Source organism: Cricetulus griseus, chromosome 2, assembly GCF_003668045.3.
Source record: "Cricetulus griseus strain 17A/GY chromosome 2, alternate assembly CriGri-PICRH-1.0, whole genome shotgun sequence".
Lineage (NCBI taxonomy): Eukaryota > Metazoa > Chordata > Mammalia > Rodentia > Cricetidae > Cricetulus > Cricetulus griseus.
In genome coordinates this window covers 32,773,552-32,789,289 of record NC_048595.1, presented here as the reverse complement: position 1 = coordinate 32,789,289, position 15,738 = coordinate 32,773,552, and the positions used below count along the sequence as shown (strand labels likewise).

At 42.6% G+C, this 15,738-nt stretch overlaps 1 protein-coding gene across 2 annotated transcripts in view; it reads right to left on the bottom strand.

The window, feature by feature from the left end:
• Positions 1 to 15,738, bottom strand: part of Ccdc30 (coiled-coil domain containing 30) — a 77,947-nt gene that overhangs the window by 57,840 nt on the left and 4,369 nt on the right. The window contains exons 2-4 of one of the 2 annotated variants that reach the window (XM_035439661.1): positions 13,706 to 13,859; positions 6,206 to 6,277; positions 3,003 to 3,118 (exon numbers count right to left, since the gene is read on the bottom strand). In XM_035439661.1, the coding sequence (XP_035295552.1) occupies positions 3,003 to 3,118; positions 6,206 to 6,277; positions 13,706 to 13,859 (342 nt within the window). The remainder of the gene's footprint in view (positions 1 to 3,002; positions 3,119 to 6,205; positions 6,278 to 13,705; positions 13,860 to 15,738) is intronic. The other variant, XM_035439662.1, reaches the window with a different exon arrangement.

The following is a 15,738-nucleotide window of genomic DNA, read 5'->3' as shown; positions in this document are numbered from 1 at the left end:
CTTGTGTTCAAGATCCAGAAAACAAAACTAGCAAACTCAAACTGATGAGTTAGAAAGGAGAAGGGATACTACTTAAAAATGGATGTGAAGACTTGGGGTAAGTTAGATTCCTCCTGACAGTAGTTGGGCAAAATGTCGAGAATGGTGTCAACTTACAGCACTGCCTGAGGAGAGGAAGGAAGGATATATTTTTCTCCCAAATCATCTTCTCCCTTGTCATCACTCAACATCTGCCCTAGTGAACATTTTTGCATGTTTCCATAAGACAGTTCGATGCATTCAACTCTCAAGGCAGGAATCCCTTAGCTCTACTCACATGGTATCTGATCTTTAATATAAAGCAGGGAAGACTCCTAAACTCTAAGAACTAAGACACCCTGCATTTCCCTTGTATTTTCTTACTATTAGAATGTCATATCGTACAAGACCACTAATAGATACACTAATATGGATGGGGGAAGATCAGGAGGCCTCAACCCTAGACAAAGAACTACAGGCAACTAAGGAATGCTAAGAGCAGAGAAACAGTCTTCCAAGGAAGAGCTACCAATTGGTTATCCAATATCAAGTGGTCAGCCCCCAAAACACACACACATGCCAGTAGCCAGTACATTACACAGACTGAGTAGATTGTATTTATATTTTTAGGGATCCCCCCCTACGTGTGTGTGTGTGTGTGTGTGTGTGTGTGTGTGTGTGTGTGTGTGTGTGTGTGTGTGATGACAATTTAAAAGGAGACCATGAGGACTGGAGAGATGGCTCAGAGGTTAAGAGCACTGATTGCTCTTCCAAAGGTCCTGAGTTCAATTCCCAGCAACCACATGGTGGCTCACAACCATCTATATTGAGATCTAGGGCCCTCTTCTGGCCTACAGACACACATGGAGGCAGAACACTGTATATACAATAAATAAATAAATCTTTAAAAAAAAAAGAGAGACCAAGAATTTGAAAGAAAACATTGTGTGGGGGGGTATACATGGGAGGCTTTGGAGGGAGAAAAAGGAGGAAATGATACATTATAACCTCAAAAGATCATTTAAATTTTTTTAAAAACTATAAACAAAAAGAAGGTTATGTATTTTAACTTTTTTTTTTTTTTGAACTAGAGTCTCACTATGTATCTTTTTGGCTGTCTGATCTCACTATGTGAACCAAGCTGGCTTTGAACTCACAGAGATCCAATTGCCTTTGATTTTTCTTTCTTTCTTTCTTTCTTTCTTTTTTTTTTTTTTTTTGGTTTTTCGAGACAGGGTTTCTCTGTGTAGCTTTGGAGCCTATCCTGGCACTCGCTCTGGAGACCAGGCTGGCCTCGAACTCACAGAAATCCACCTGCCTCTGCCTCCCGAGTGCTGGGATTAAAGGCGTGTGCCACCAACGTCCGGCCCGATTGCCTTTGATTTCTAAAGCCAGGATTAAAGGTATATTCTATCATAACTGGATATTTTAAAGATAGATTTTAATGGTTAAGATAGTGTTTTCAAATAACATTTGAAAACTGAAAAAATAACTTATAATTTATACTTAATATGTAACACTGACAACTTATTGTATATTTGAAAAATAATATATTTGAAAGCATTTGAATGTATTTTAGAAGTATGTGTGTAAAATTTACCATAACTAGTGGCACACTGAATACAGCTATGCATCTGAGCAATTACATACTTCACATATTTCATGAGGCCAATGACCAAAGTTTGAAGCTGGAAATGGATGTAAACATGAGCTCTCTGGTGTCTAAAGGGAGCTGACCTCACCTGTCAGTCATCAGATGAAGAAGGCCAGTGACTTGTTGCAGGTTGCCTCCTTCACAAGGGCCAGCTGCCAAGGACTTGAGAAACAGTTTAACGGCTCAGAACACAGCATTGTCAATGTTCTGTATGGAAGGAGGGGCTCACTAATGCTCTGAATTTAACCATGCCTCCTGGGCACACACTGATAGGTGGCTCTCGCCACTGTCACCTCTCTCAATCACAGATGGCTGAGGCATTATAGAAGATGAAACACTGCCGACTCTTTGTGGAGTGGTTTCTGTACACATCGTTGGGCATGCTATGCCCTCCATAGGTTAGGAGTAATTCCCTCTATATAAGCTCTATAAATTTCCATGAGAGTTGGTACTGTGTAGGAAATGAACTCCAGGGGCTGGAGAAATGGCTCGGAGGTTAAGAGCACTGACTTCTCTTCCAAAGGACTAGTCATAGGGAAACCCTGTCTCAAAAAAACAAAACAAAACAAAAAACAAAAAAAATCCAAACCAATAAAATGTCTTAAAAAAAAAAAACCTCAGTGATTCACAAATATAATACTTTAATTATTTGGAACAAAATATGAACCTGTCAGGTATTTACAATCTCCTTTCTTCTTATTGATTTGTTTTGCAGCCACTCATTCATTCACTGAACAAACAATTATCAAGTGCAAATAAACACTGCCATTGACTGGACCATTAGGATGTAGCCCGGACTGCTAATGCTCTGTTACAGAGAAGGAAACTAAGGAGCAGGAAGCCATTTGTTCAGAGTCACACATAAGTGATAGAGCTAGGATTCAAACTCGGGCCATCTGAGGATGCTGTTGGTGTTCAGTTAGTTTTGTTTCTGTATTACAGTATCGCACCCACATTGCAGTTTATAACGATCTTTCTGCTGTGGATCTGATGTCTTCTTCTGGTCCTCCTCAGCACTGCATGAATACAATGCATAGACATATGTGCAGGCAAAACATCCATACACGTAGAAACAACAACAAAAATAAGCAGCCTGACATTTATGCAACAGCAATGATGCTGCTGTTCAGGCAGGGGCTTAAAATGAAGCATAATCACTGACAGGTTAGAGTATACTAGATCAGAACATATCACCTCTGTACCCTGAAGTACAACACCTGTCAGAACCAGTTCTCCTAAAGGACCCACTTAGATGATGCACAGCCATGCGGCTCACACCACTGCTTGCTATTGGACCCACACTAAACTCCAGGACCTAAAGCACACTGACCATTTCTCCAAGCACCTTTTTCTCGGAGTCAAGTGATCGAACCCGGTTTCTTAAAGCCAGAATCTCCTGGTCCAGCCTCTGGTTGTGTTCTCTTGCTCTCAGTAAGTCAGCTGCATCTAAACAAGAGAAAAGGTGGTTACTGCTTGGGTCACAGTTTTGCTTCGAGAGGCATTCATTTTGCATATGTGATTGTCTACACAGGAAAGCCACCAAATCATAATCTTCTACCAACCTATTGTAACAGGACAGAAGGGCTTCGCATTTCTCTCACAAGCCTAATGAACTTTTAGATTGCGGAGTTTCCAGCAATACAGGGTTCTGGGAACGTGAAACATTTCTTTATTTTTTTTGTGTGTGTGAGTGTGGCATGCAAATGCATATCAGAGGACAACTTGCTGGCATCAGATCTCTCCTTCAACCGTATGGGTCCTGGGAACTGGACTCAGGTCATTGACTTAACCCATTGAGTCATCTCAAAGTCCCCAGAGCTGAAATTTCAGCAGGGTGCAAATTATTTATTTACTTATTTTTAGCCCTGATGCATTCTTCTTTTTTTATGTCACTCACTATTTTATTTATTTTTATTTTATGTGCATTGGTGTTTTGCCTGCATGTATGTCTGTGTGAGAGTGTCAGATACTCTGGAATTGGAGTTACAGACAATTGTGTATGTGGTTGCTGGGAACTGAACCCAGGTCCTCTAGAAGAGCAGCCAGTGCTCTTAACATTGAGCCATGTCTCCAGTCCAAGCTGGGTATAACTTTTGAAAATTAAATGACAGAAAATTTTCTTTAGCTCTGTCTCTTACGTACCTTAGACATTTCTCATTCCACTACCTAGCAGTCTTATGAGCAGCTTTGAGGCATTCATTAAACAATCACTATTTAAGCAGTCCATTTTTGGTGAGTGCATTCAATTTGACCACTCGACAAGCTGTTTCCCATTCTCTGTCCTTTGCAAGTATTTCTATGTTCATCTGGGATGTTTGATAGTATCTGGTTTTGGTGGACAGTGATACTGATCACTTAAAGTCTGGGAATTGTTCTCCCTTCTTTGACCTTTTGGAAGTTTATACAAAACCAGTATTATTTATTCCTAACAGATGTGTTAGATTCACCTGTGAAGCTGTCTGACTCTGGAACTCTCTTCATAGAAGATTTCTATCTACCAATTCAATTTAATGCTTTTAGGATCCCCTCCTCTTTCTCCACCTACTCTTCCTCTTACCTCCTTCTCCCCTCCTCTTCCTCTGACATGCTCTTACTAGGCAGTCCTGGCTGGCTTGGAAGTCATAGCATAGACTAGGCTGGCTTCAAACTTGCATCAATTCTCCTGCCTCTGCCTTCTGAATGTCTATCCATGTATCTATCGCCTGTCTGTCTGTCTACTTATTATTTTTTTTGTGTGTGATGTATGTACAAGCATGTGCCTGTATATTTTAGTACAGATGTGCCACAGCACAAGTGTAGGGGAGGGGCAGCTTTTTCTTAGTTAATCCTCTCCTTCCACCTCGTTCTGAGGCAGGCTCTCTTTTCTTGTCTCTGCTACTATACCGTGCACTGTTCCACAAGCTTTCCACAAGATTACAGAAGTGTACCACTGCATCTTGCTTTTTTGTTTTGTTTTTCGAGACAGGGTTTCTCTGTATTGTTTTGGAGCCTATCCTGGGACTCACTCTGTAGACCAGGCTGGCCTCAAACTCACAGAGATCTGCCTGCCTCTGCCTCTGCCTCCCTAGTGCTGGGATTAGAGGTGTGCGCCACTAACACCCCGGTTGTATCTTGCTTTTTAATTGTTACTTGGGTTCCAGGATTTTTGTGGCAAGCACTTTACCTCCTGAGCTATTTCCTTGGTCCTTAACTTTTTTTTTTTTTTTTTTTTTTTTGAGCCAGGGTCGAATTATGTAGCCCTGGCTCTCCTGGAGCTTGTAATGTAGACCAGGCTGGCCTTGAACTCACAAAGACCCATCTGACTCTGCCTCCTGAGTGCTGGAATCAAGGGTGTGTGCCACCACCCTTAACTGGTCTCGCTTGACAAACATTTCATGGGTATATGAAAAGTATGTGCATTCTAATGTTTCTTTTGGCTGTAGTACTTTTAAGTCCTCTGCAGCCTTACTGGTTTTAAGAGTTATGTAATCTATGAGTTGCCGTAAGCACTTTTGAGTTCACAGTCATACTCCTGTATTTTGGAAGGAAAAAAATAACTAATTTTGGAATTATTTAAAATGGATAAAAACATTCTATAAATCATTTCTGTTGTGGCCATTGAAATAGCCAAATTTTGCAATAGCTTGTAGACACAGCCAAGGCAGTGTCAATACCATGCCAAGCCTATTGGCTTTCCAGTGAACAAATACGAGTGAGGTATTGCTGCATACACTGCAAAGACCGTTGGCTTCAGTGCTCCCAGTCCAGCCTGAGTTATTTGCCCTGGTGACAGGTTTTGGAATCAAACATATATGGTTTTACACACCAGTTATGATATGTTTTGTAGTTAATGGACAACTCAGTTAACCTTGCCATGACTCAGCATCCTTTATCTATGAGATGGGAATAATCATATTCACTACCTGGCTTGTTAGGAGTCTTTTTGTTGTTGTTGTTGTTGTTGTTGTTGTTGTTTTTGTTTTTCGAGACAGAGTTTCTCTGTGGCTTTGGAGGCTGTCCTGGAACTAGCTCTTGTAGACCAGACTGGTCTCGAACTCAGAGAGATCCGCCTGTCTCTGCCTCCCGAATGCTGAGACTGAAGGCATGCACCACCACCACCCGGCTTTGTAAGGAGTCTTAAAGATGATCACAAAAAGCTCCTGGAAGAGCAATTGATGCTCTGTAAGTAGCAAATGATGACAGCTGCAACAGCAAGAGTAGCAACGGCTACAGGAATGGTACTTGTGGTTTTCATTATTAAACACATTTTAAAGATTTATTTTATTATTTTATTTCTGTGTGAGTGCCTGTATGTATGTGCACATGTGTGAAGTGTCCACAGAAGCCAGAAGAGGGCGTCATATCCCCTGGAGCTGGAGTTACAGGTGGTTGTAAGTTGCCCAGTGTGGGTGCTGAAACCAAACTCACGTCCTCTACAAGAGCCTTACGTGTTAACCATGGAGCACCCACCTTTTCAGCTCCTAAATAATATTTTAAACTACACTTACTATGTTATTGTATGACCTGTTATTACTATATATGCTAATGACTCACCACTTTCTTTTAGTTTTATCAGATTATTTTTCAACTTTTCAATTTCCAGTCGAGCATTCTCAAGTGCATCGTCTAAAATAAAACAAAAAGAAAACATATGTACAAAAAGTAAATGAGGGGCTGGAGAGATGGCCCAGCAGTTAAGAACACTGGCTACTCCTTCAGAAGACTCAGGTTCAATTCCCACAACCCACATGGCAACTGTCTGTAAGTTCAGTCCCTGGGGATCTGACACCCTCTTCTGGCCTCTTCAGGCATTGCATATTCAGGATGCACAGACATACATCAGGCAAGCATTCATACACATAAACATAAATACCCCCTGTGGTGGTTTGACTAGGAATGGCCCCAAAGACTCATGTGTTTGAGTGCTTGACCCATAGGGAGTGTCACTCTAAGGAGTTGTGGCCTTGTTGAAGTAGGTGCGGCCTTGTTGCAGGAAGCATGTCACTGTGGAGGCAGGCTTTGAGACTGCTTAGTGTGGCAGTCTCCTGCTGCTGCCTGCAGATCAAGGCGTAGGACTCTCAGCTCCATCTCCAGCACCCTGTCTGCCTGCATGGACTAAACCTCTGAACTGTAAGCCAGCCGTAAAAACGTTTTCCCTTATAAGAGTTGCCTTGGCCATGGTGTCTCTTCACAGCAACAGAAACTCTAACTAAGCCGTACCTTAAAAGCAAATCAGCTAGCCATTGTGGTAAATCCATTTAATCCCAACATCAGGCAGATTTCTATTAGTTCAAGTCTAGCCTACATAGAAAGACTTTGTCTCAAAACAACAACAAAAGAAAAAGAAGTAAATGACTCATATAACAATCAAGTTCATATCTTTTTCTTCTCTTTGAACAGCATCCATTAAATTTCAACAGAAATGTACCCTATCTGGAAGCTTTCCTGGGTTCCCTTCTAGTTTTCCTACTAAATCCCACATTTACTCCACAGACCTCTGATCTCAAACATTTCCAAACCATTCTCTCTCCTTTTATTTATTCATGAGACAGGGTTTTGCTATGTAATAGCCCTAACCTTCCTGGAATTCACCTTGTAGACCACCAGGCTGGCCTCAAACTCAGAGACCCACCTGCCTCTGTCTTCCGAGTGCTGGGATTAAAGGTGTGTGCCACCATACCCAGGCCTAATCTTATTCTCTTTTAAGATTAAGTTCTGAGGTGCTTGGATCACTGAAGTTACAAGGGCAGCTGGGTGTTTAAAGCATGCATAACAGTTGTGCCTCAGTTAAGGATAGGGGAGTATGTTCTGAGGAACGTGGTGATTTTATCAATGTAGAAACATCATAGGGTTTATGATGGATGGCTATAGTGTTATTAGGTGATATAATCTTATGGAACCACTGTTGTACATAGAAGATTTCTAGTTGACCAAAATGTGACTGTGTGGTGAATGGACTGTATTGAGAATTTTGTCAATATCTACTAGAAATGAAAAATAACAAAATCAGCCGGGCGTTGGTGGTGCAAGCCTTTAATCCCAGCACTCGGGAGGCAGAGGCAGGCGGATCTCTGTGAGTTCGAGGCCAGCCTGGTCTCCAGAGCGAGTTCCAGGATAGGCTCCAAAGCTACACAGAAAAACCCTGCCTCGAAAAAACTGCCCCTCCTAAAAGAAATGAAAATAACAAAATCTCAGGAATAGTTTTTGGTACTATGTTGGTCACTGTCCTCATCACTAGGATAAAATGCCTGACAAATGCATCTTAAGGAGGAAGGGTTGATTTGGGCTCAGTTCTACGGTACAGACTATCATGGCAGAAGGAGGGAGCACAAAGTCACATGGTACCCAAAGCCAGGAAGCAGAGAGATGCATGCCATGGCTCGGCTCACTTTCTCCCTTTTCTTTGGTTCAGGATCTGGGTGCTGTTCACATTTAGGATGTCTCTTCCCACCTCTGTGGACCCAATCTAGAGACTAGATCCAGGAAAGCTCAGAGGGTTGTCTTCTAGGTGATTCTAGGTCTGTCAGGTTGACAGAATTAACCATCAGGGGTACAAAGGATTACATGAGAACAGTAGGAGGCACTGGAGTTGATGGAGGTTTGATCTTCTAGTTCAGGTTTTATCCCTTAGCTTCTTGTGGGTTCCTCACTGTGATTGGTTGGCAGGTTTTCTAAACCATTAGAATGAAGGATCTGCTAACACTAATTGGCAAACACTGAGGTTTATAAGAGAACACTCCTAATCACATCATGAGTGCATCACTCAATAGTGTGTGTTTCATTATTATGCTGGCAACACTCAGATCTTCAGGGCAAATACCGCTATAGCCCACCAGGTTTGTAAGAAACTATATTCTAATTATAGCAATACTACTTCTGCTGCTGCCTCCAGGAGCAACTGCTCCTATCACCAGGTATAAAATTATGACAAATCTACAATGTAGGTGCCCACATCCCAATTTGTAGGCAACATAAACAAGTCAGAAAACTGGAGCAACCTGCTCAGTGCCAAGGGAAATAAATAGCATGACGGGGATGCAAACCCAGGGCTGTTTTCTCTGTGTCAGAGATGGGAGGTAGTTTCTGCATGGCTAAAACAAGTTTTCTAAGGTACTTCTTTATGTAAGGAGGGCAAGCAGAGGAACTGAAGGTGGAAAGAATATTGGAGAAGAGAGCAGCATGAGTAATGGAGAGAAGGCAGGAAGAACAAAGAGGAGGCAGGAGAGACACTGGGCCTTCTGGAAACTGCAGGGATCCAGAGCTGCTTGGGTCTGTAGAACAAGGGGTCGGGGCAAGTGTAGGATGTATGCTGTAGACAGACGGAAAAGCCTCTTTGCTCCCCCAACTTTAAGTGAACCAGGGCTTCCAAATGTTAAAAGTTCTGAGATGCTCTAGATACTCAGAAAACAGTTGGCTTTCAAAACTGGGCTGTGGATGCAGTGATGACACCCACCTGTAATCCCAGCACCAGGAGGCAGAGGCAGGAGGATTCTGAGTTTGAAGCTAGCCTGGCTTACACAGTGAGCCTGAGGCTAGCCGAAGCTACATAGTGAGACCCTGTTTCAAAAATAAAATCTCTGGGCTGGAGAGATGGCTCAGTGGTTAAGAGTACTGACTGCTCTTCCAGAGGACCCAGGTTCAATTCCCAGCAACCACATGGCAACTAACAACTGTCTGTGACTCCCAAGATTTGACATCCTCACACACACAGATACACATGCAGACAAAACACCAATGCACATAAAATAAAAATAAATAAGTTATTTTTAAAAATCTGCTTTTAGAATGACACAGCCAAATATATTGTTTGCCCAATTTAAACATTAATGGAGACAACCAGTTCCTGAAGCTTGGTTGGTCAGACAGCGCCTCCTGCCGTGTTGGTGCACAGTTTGACAACTCTGGCTTTTCATTAGCCTTAAATGAGTCACAATTCTACCTGGGTTGTAAATTTTCTCTTTTGAGAGAAGGCTTTGCTATACAGCCCAGAATAGAATTTACTCTGTTAACACTGGCCTTGAGTTTATAACCTCCTTCCTCAGCCTCGAAAATGCTGGCTTACCACCATGCTGGGCTTTGTTACATGTTTAAGACCTTTCTACCAGATTCACAGTTGTGCTTTCTAAGTCCACTTCTTTAGTTATTACTCTAGGTATGGTTGGGGTTTTCTTGTTGCTGTATTTTGGTTTTTGTTTGTTTGTTTTGACAGGGGATCTCTATTCTATAGCTGTGGATATCCTGGATCTTACTCTTGTAGACCAGGCTGGCATCAATCTCACAGAGATCTGCCTTCCTCTACCTCCTGAATTCTGGGATTAAAGGCGTGCACCACCACACCACCATACCCAGTGAGAGCATGGGCATATGGGTGGGATTGGGGGGGAGGCATGACAATACTTTATTTAGTCTTTTACCAAGATTATAGCAACAAAGGAATAAAAAGGTATGTTGAGTTGCATAAAATGAAAACCTTTTGCCCATCAAAGGACACTGTCAATAGAGGGAAGATCTGTGAAAAGTGCTGGAGAATATTCATGATGTCACACAAAGAGACAGACATGTGAACAATGCAAAAGGAACTCCATAAGGCAACCTCTACTTTTCCAAAACGATGAACAATGATCCACAGGGGTGAGCAGGCACACTTGGGCAGGAGGCCCTTAGAGTTCATCCTGAGGTAGGGCGGTGGGGGTGTTTCACTCTACAGCCTCACTATCTGATGTGACAGGCTCGTTCATAATGGTGCAGGTGTAGGGTGTGACCATTAATCTCAGGAATGCGTGGCATTTGAGGGTTGGATGAACAAGCATGGTTTCACAAGATGAGGGAGGTTTGTGGAATAGTAGGTTTTGGCAGGCTGGCCACATTTGCCAGAAAAGACTGCCTACAATTCAGAGGAGGCAGTATTTGAAAATCATCTGTCTCATAAGAGAGTAATACCCAGAATGTTTACAGTAGAAATCCCACGGTTAAAACATGGAAATCTCATGCCTATAATCCCAGCACTTCGGGAGGCAGAGATAGGTAGATTTCTGAGTTCAAGGTCAGCCTGAACTACAGACTGAGTTCCAGGACAGCCCAGGCTACACAGAGAAACCCTGTCTCAATCTCCCCTATCCCCGAAAAAGAAATCCTACTGTTAAAAAGCAGTAGTGGCTGGCTGAGTGTGGTGGTGGCATACACCTTTGATCCCAGGACTCAAGAGGCAGAGGCAGGCAGATCCCTAATTCAAGGACAGCCTAGTACACAGCAAATTCCAGGCCAGCCAGAGTTACATGGTGAGACCTGGTCCCCCAAAATAAATAGGGGCTGGAGAGATGGCTCATCGGTTAAGAGAAACTGGCTGCTCTTCCAGAGGACTTGGGTTTGATACTTAGCACTCACATGGTGGCTCACAACTGTTTGTTAATGCCAGTTCTAGAGGATTTGATGCCCTCTTCTGGCCTCCATGGACATATGATATACAGAAACATGTGCAGGCAAAATATCCATACACAGAAAATAATAAAATAAAATTGAAAAATATCAATAAAAGCTAGTTACAAAGAGTATTGAATAGACAGTTTTCATTATGTACATAGTTGATAAACACATAAAATATACTTAATATCGCTAGTCATAGAGAATAGAAATCAAAATCATAAAAATCATAATTAAGCAAAACTCTATGCCCGTTATGACTGTCATTACAGAAAACAAAACAAAACCCTGAAAAACAGCAAGGGTTAGCTTATCTTGCAGTAAAATGGAATGAAGCAGATATACCTGTTTCGTGGATGAATCTCAAAATCGTGTTAAGTGAAAGAAAAGAGATACAAACTCATGCATGATTCTATTTATAAGAAATGTCCAGGAAAGGCAACTCTAGAGACAGAAATAGATAAGTGCTCGCCTAAACTGGATTTGATAAATAAAGTTCTATTTGGCAAAACCAAAAGCAAATCTAAATATTTATAGTCAATAAAAAGGCATGAGTTTAGAATAGAGGCTTCTTGAAAGCCAAGAAACCAAAGTTGCAATGAAACAGAAATATCTATGGGAGACTTGAGCATGGACTCTGCCAAACTGCACACAATGTGAGCAGCCACCACAGCAGACACAAGAGCTTAGAGATTCTCACAGTGAAGCTGGTTAATGCCACCAGGATAGGCAGCATTACTAAGACTCATTAGCAAGCAGTGTGAGTGGTGCAACTAGACCTCTTATACTACTGAGGAGATCTTAACTATGCCCATGGGCCACTGTGGTGATATCTTGTTATACTCTAACAAAGAAAGCTTGCCTGAAGATCAAAGGGCAGAGCTAGCCACTAGTTAACCATAGAGGTCTGGAGGTCTGTACAGACAGATAGGAAGTGATATGACTGGGCAGAGAGAGGAAGTGATAAGGCGGGAGGAGACAGGAGTTCAGTCTCTTTTCAGCTGGGAAGTTGAGTAGGTACAGTGGCTGTGGTTTTGTTCCTTTGTCTCGCTAATCTCTCAGCATTTTCCCCTATATTTGACTCTAGGTTTTATTAAGACCTATTAGAACTCATGTTACAGGCCACAAAATAAATTTGAGTCACCATCAACCTCCCATACAGTGGCTAGCACACTCTGAAGTTCATGTAACAAGGAAATTACTTAATGACCTATTTTCTAGACCAAATCCTTATGGTTAAATGGCACATGACTGTATTTTTGAAGACCAAAGGAAAACATGCCCTGTGTCTCTGACACAGACACGCATTCTTATCCAGATTAGAAATGTGTAAATACCCACAGGTAAGTTTAAGAATGTTAATAGCATCAGAATTCATGCTAGCCCCCCTAAAGAAACAGCACAAATGCCCATCAACAGTAGAACAGATCAGTGTAGCATCAATGGGATATTATATAGGCAGTAATAGTGAACAGAAATAATATGAGTGGATCTTACAAATGTGAGACTAAGTAAGAAAACAAACAGAAAGAATGGATATTGTAGGCAAGATGGCTCAGGGGATAGAGGTACCTGCCCCAAGCCTGACAACTTGAGTTCAATGGTGGTGGTGACCCACATGGTAAAAGGAAAGAACCAATTCCTCCAAGTTGTTCTTTGACTTCCACATGTGTGTCTTAGCATGTCACCCACATTTGCAAGCATACCCAAAATAAAAATGTAATTTTAAAGTTTTTTATTTTTGAGACAAGGTCTCCCTATATAGCCCTGGCTGTCCTGGAACTCACACTGTAGACCAGGCTGTTCTCAAATCCACCTGCTTCTGCCTCTCCAGTACTGTCCAGAACTGGGATTAAAGATGTGTACCACCATACCCATTTTTTTTTTTTTTTTTGGTTTTTCGAGACAGGGTTTCTCTGTGTAGCTTTGGAGCCTATCCTAGCACTCACTCTGGAGACCAGGCTGGCCTTGAACTCACAGAGATCCACCTGCCTCTGCCTCCCAAGTGCTGGGATTAAAGGTGTGTGCCACCAACGCCTGGCCACCATACCCATTTTAAAGTTTTGTGGTTTTGTTTTTTTGTCTTTTTTAAGTGGGGGATTGGAGAGATGGCTCTAGCTGCTCTTCTGGAGAACCCAAATTCAATTCCAAGCACACACATGGCAGCTCATTACTGTGTGTATGTAACTCAGATTCCAGGAAATCTGATATCCTCTGCTGGCACCAGGCATGTACAGTACACAGACATACATGCAGGCAAACCATCCATACACATAAAATAGAAATAAATAAAACAAAAGTTTAAATGAATGGTACTGTACATGGTCAAAACTCAAAAACAGCATTCAAAATAGCGTTCTTGGTGGTTATTTTTGGTGAGGAAGAAGGATCTAGAGTTAGGGTGAAGGAACAAATAGGTCTTCTGGGTGCTGGGACTCCTAGTGGTGAGTGGCACACAGTCTGGCTTGTGCCTTTGGGGCGGGCCTGCCAAGCCTGTGTTTTCTGACGAATTGGGGACACAGTAGCAATAAGTCTTTTACATGTTCATTTTTCAGTCCTCTTCCCCTTGGCATATCCCCAAAGATCATTCCAGTAAATCCACAGCCAGAATGACCATCTGAAGCCATGGCTCACCTAACTTTCTCTGTTCTTTCTCCTTCTCTTGTGGCTCCTTAGCTCTCCTCTGGATCTCCTCCAAGGCCTCCTCCAGTCTCTGTGCCATGCATTCCACTTCCCTGAAGAGGCAATTCTGAGGCTGGTTATCTTTAGTCAGGTCTTCATTCTGATGCTGAAATGATAAGTTTAGTGATAAGCTATCAGCAAATGTACTCTTAAGACACGTGGCTCCTGTCTGGCTACAAGAACAGTAGAGAAAAGTGGCGAACAGCACTAATACTCATGTGAATTTCTTGGATTAGGTTAAACCAATCAAAATCATTGATACCTGAGGGTTTTTTACTTGTATAAAAACAATTTCACATGCTCCAAACCAACACACTAAGGGACTATGTTTATATGACCACAAAAACAAACACACGTATTGAAGGGACCAGCTCCCCATTTCAGCAGCCATAACAGCCGAAGACGTGCTTGTGTGACCTTGCCTTAGTCACTAGGAGGTCAGATGCCTGCCTTGTGGCAAGGAACAAATCAGAAGTTAACTGGTGGCGCTATGCTTTATGGCTCTGGGTGTGCTTTACGGACAAGTGCACAGCAATGACATGCAGAGCATAGCAACCACCCTGGGAGGGCCTATGGGCCATAACCAGTTGACCAATCAACACAGGGCAAGCCCTCCAAGCCTGGAGGCACACCAATCCTGAGCCTGTGTGTACCCCTAGACACTCCCCCTACTCTGCCCTATAAGATCTCTATGCAGACTGCTTCGAGCAGTCTTTTCTAGACATCTGCCGTGGTGGGTGGATGAAAGACCCGAGCTAACATGGGGTTAGCTTGGTAAACAACTATAATAAAGCCTCATGCAGTTTGCATAAAGTTTCTGCCTCCACATGGTGATTGGGGTGGCCGCGATCCTGGAGGCCTGAGCTTCCGGGGGTCTTACAGTATCATTTTACAAGAGTTGACATCAAGAACATGAATGATGCACTAAATAGTCTGCAGAATGTTTTTATTGGTTTCATTAATTCCAAAGTATGTACAGTCTTTTTTAAAAAGAGTTACTTTTAAAATTGTAATCATGTATGTGCACAGGCATGCAAGTGCTTGGAAGAGGCCAGAGCATTCTACTGGAGTTGAAATTACAGGAGGTTATGAGCTGCCTTACATGGGTGTTGGGAACTGAACCTCCGTCCTCTTCATGGATGCTCTTAAACAAAGAGCTATAGTTCTGTGTGACTCCCTGCCCCCCTTTCCTCCCCCACAAAAGTAAGTGTAGTCTTTTGTTTGTTTCTTTTGTTTTGTTTTGAGATAGGTCTTACTATTCATCCCAGGCTGGTTTGCAACTCACAGAGATCCCCAGGCCTCTTCTTCCAGAGTGCTTGGGATTAAAGGTCACAATGCCTGACCCAACAGGATCTTTTCAATGAATGGGGGATTAAACACAGGACTTCTTGCATATTTTATAGAAGCTCTTGTCCTCTGAGCTATATCCCCAGTCCTCAGTGATTTTTTTTTTTCTTGAGACAGGGTTTCTCTGTGTTATAGTCCTGTTTGCATCAAGCTTTCGACTCTGCCTGGTGATTGGGGTGACCACGGTCCTGGGCTGAGACCCCAGAGGCCTGAGCTTTCCGGGGGTCTTACATTTGGGGGCTTGTCCAGGATTTGCGACCACCCCTCATCTGAGTGGATTCTATCTTGGAGGTAAGATGATTTGAGCTCGCAACTTATATGTTCATTGTTATGTTCATGTTTGTTTTGTTGGTTTGGTGCCATGACTTGAATTTGATCTGTGCCTGCGCAGGACTTGTATTTGGTAATTTGGACCTCAGGGGGAGACAGACGTGTTCTGAGACCCTGAGTCCTGCCTGGGACAAAAGTCCGAGGGTCATTTGATTTGGACCATAAGGAAAGCAGATGTGCCCCAGAAGCAGACATGTTCCTGGGACCCTTGGTTCCACCCTGGACGAACGTCCAAGGGTTGTTTGTAATTTTGGTTTGGTGCCATGTCTGTCTGTAATTTGGTCTGCCATTTGGTTTGTCCTGTCTGT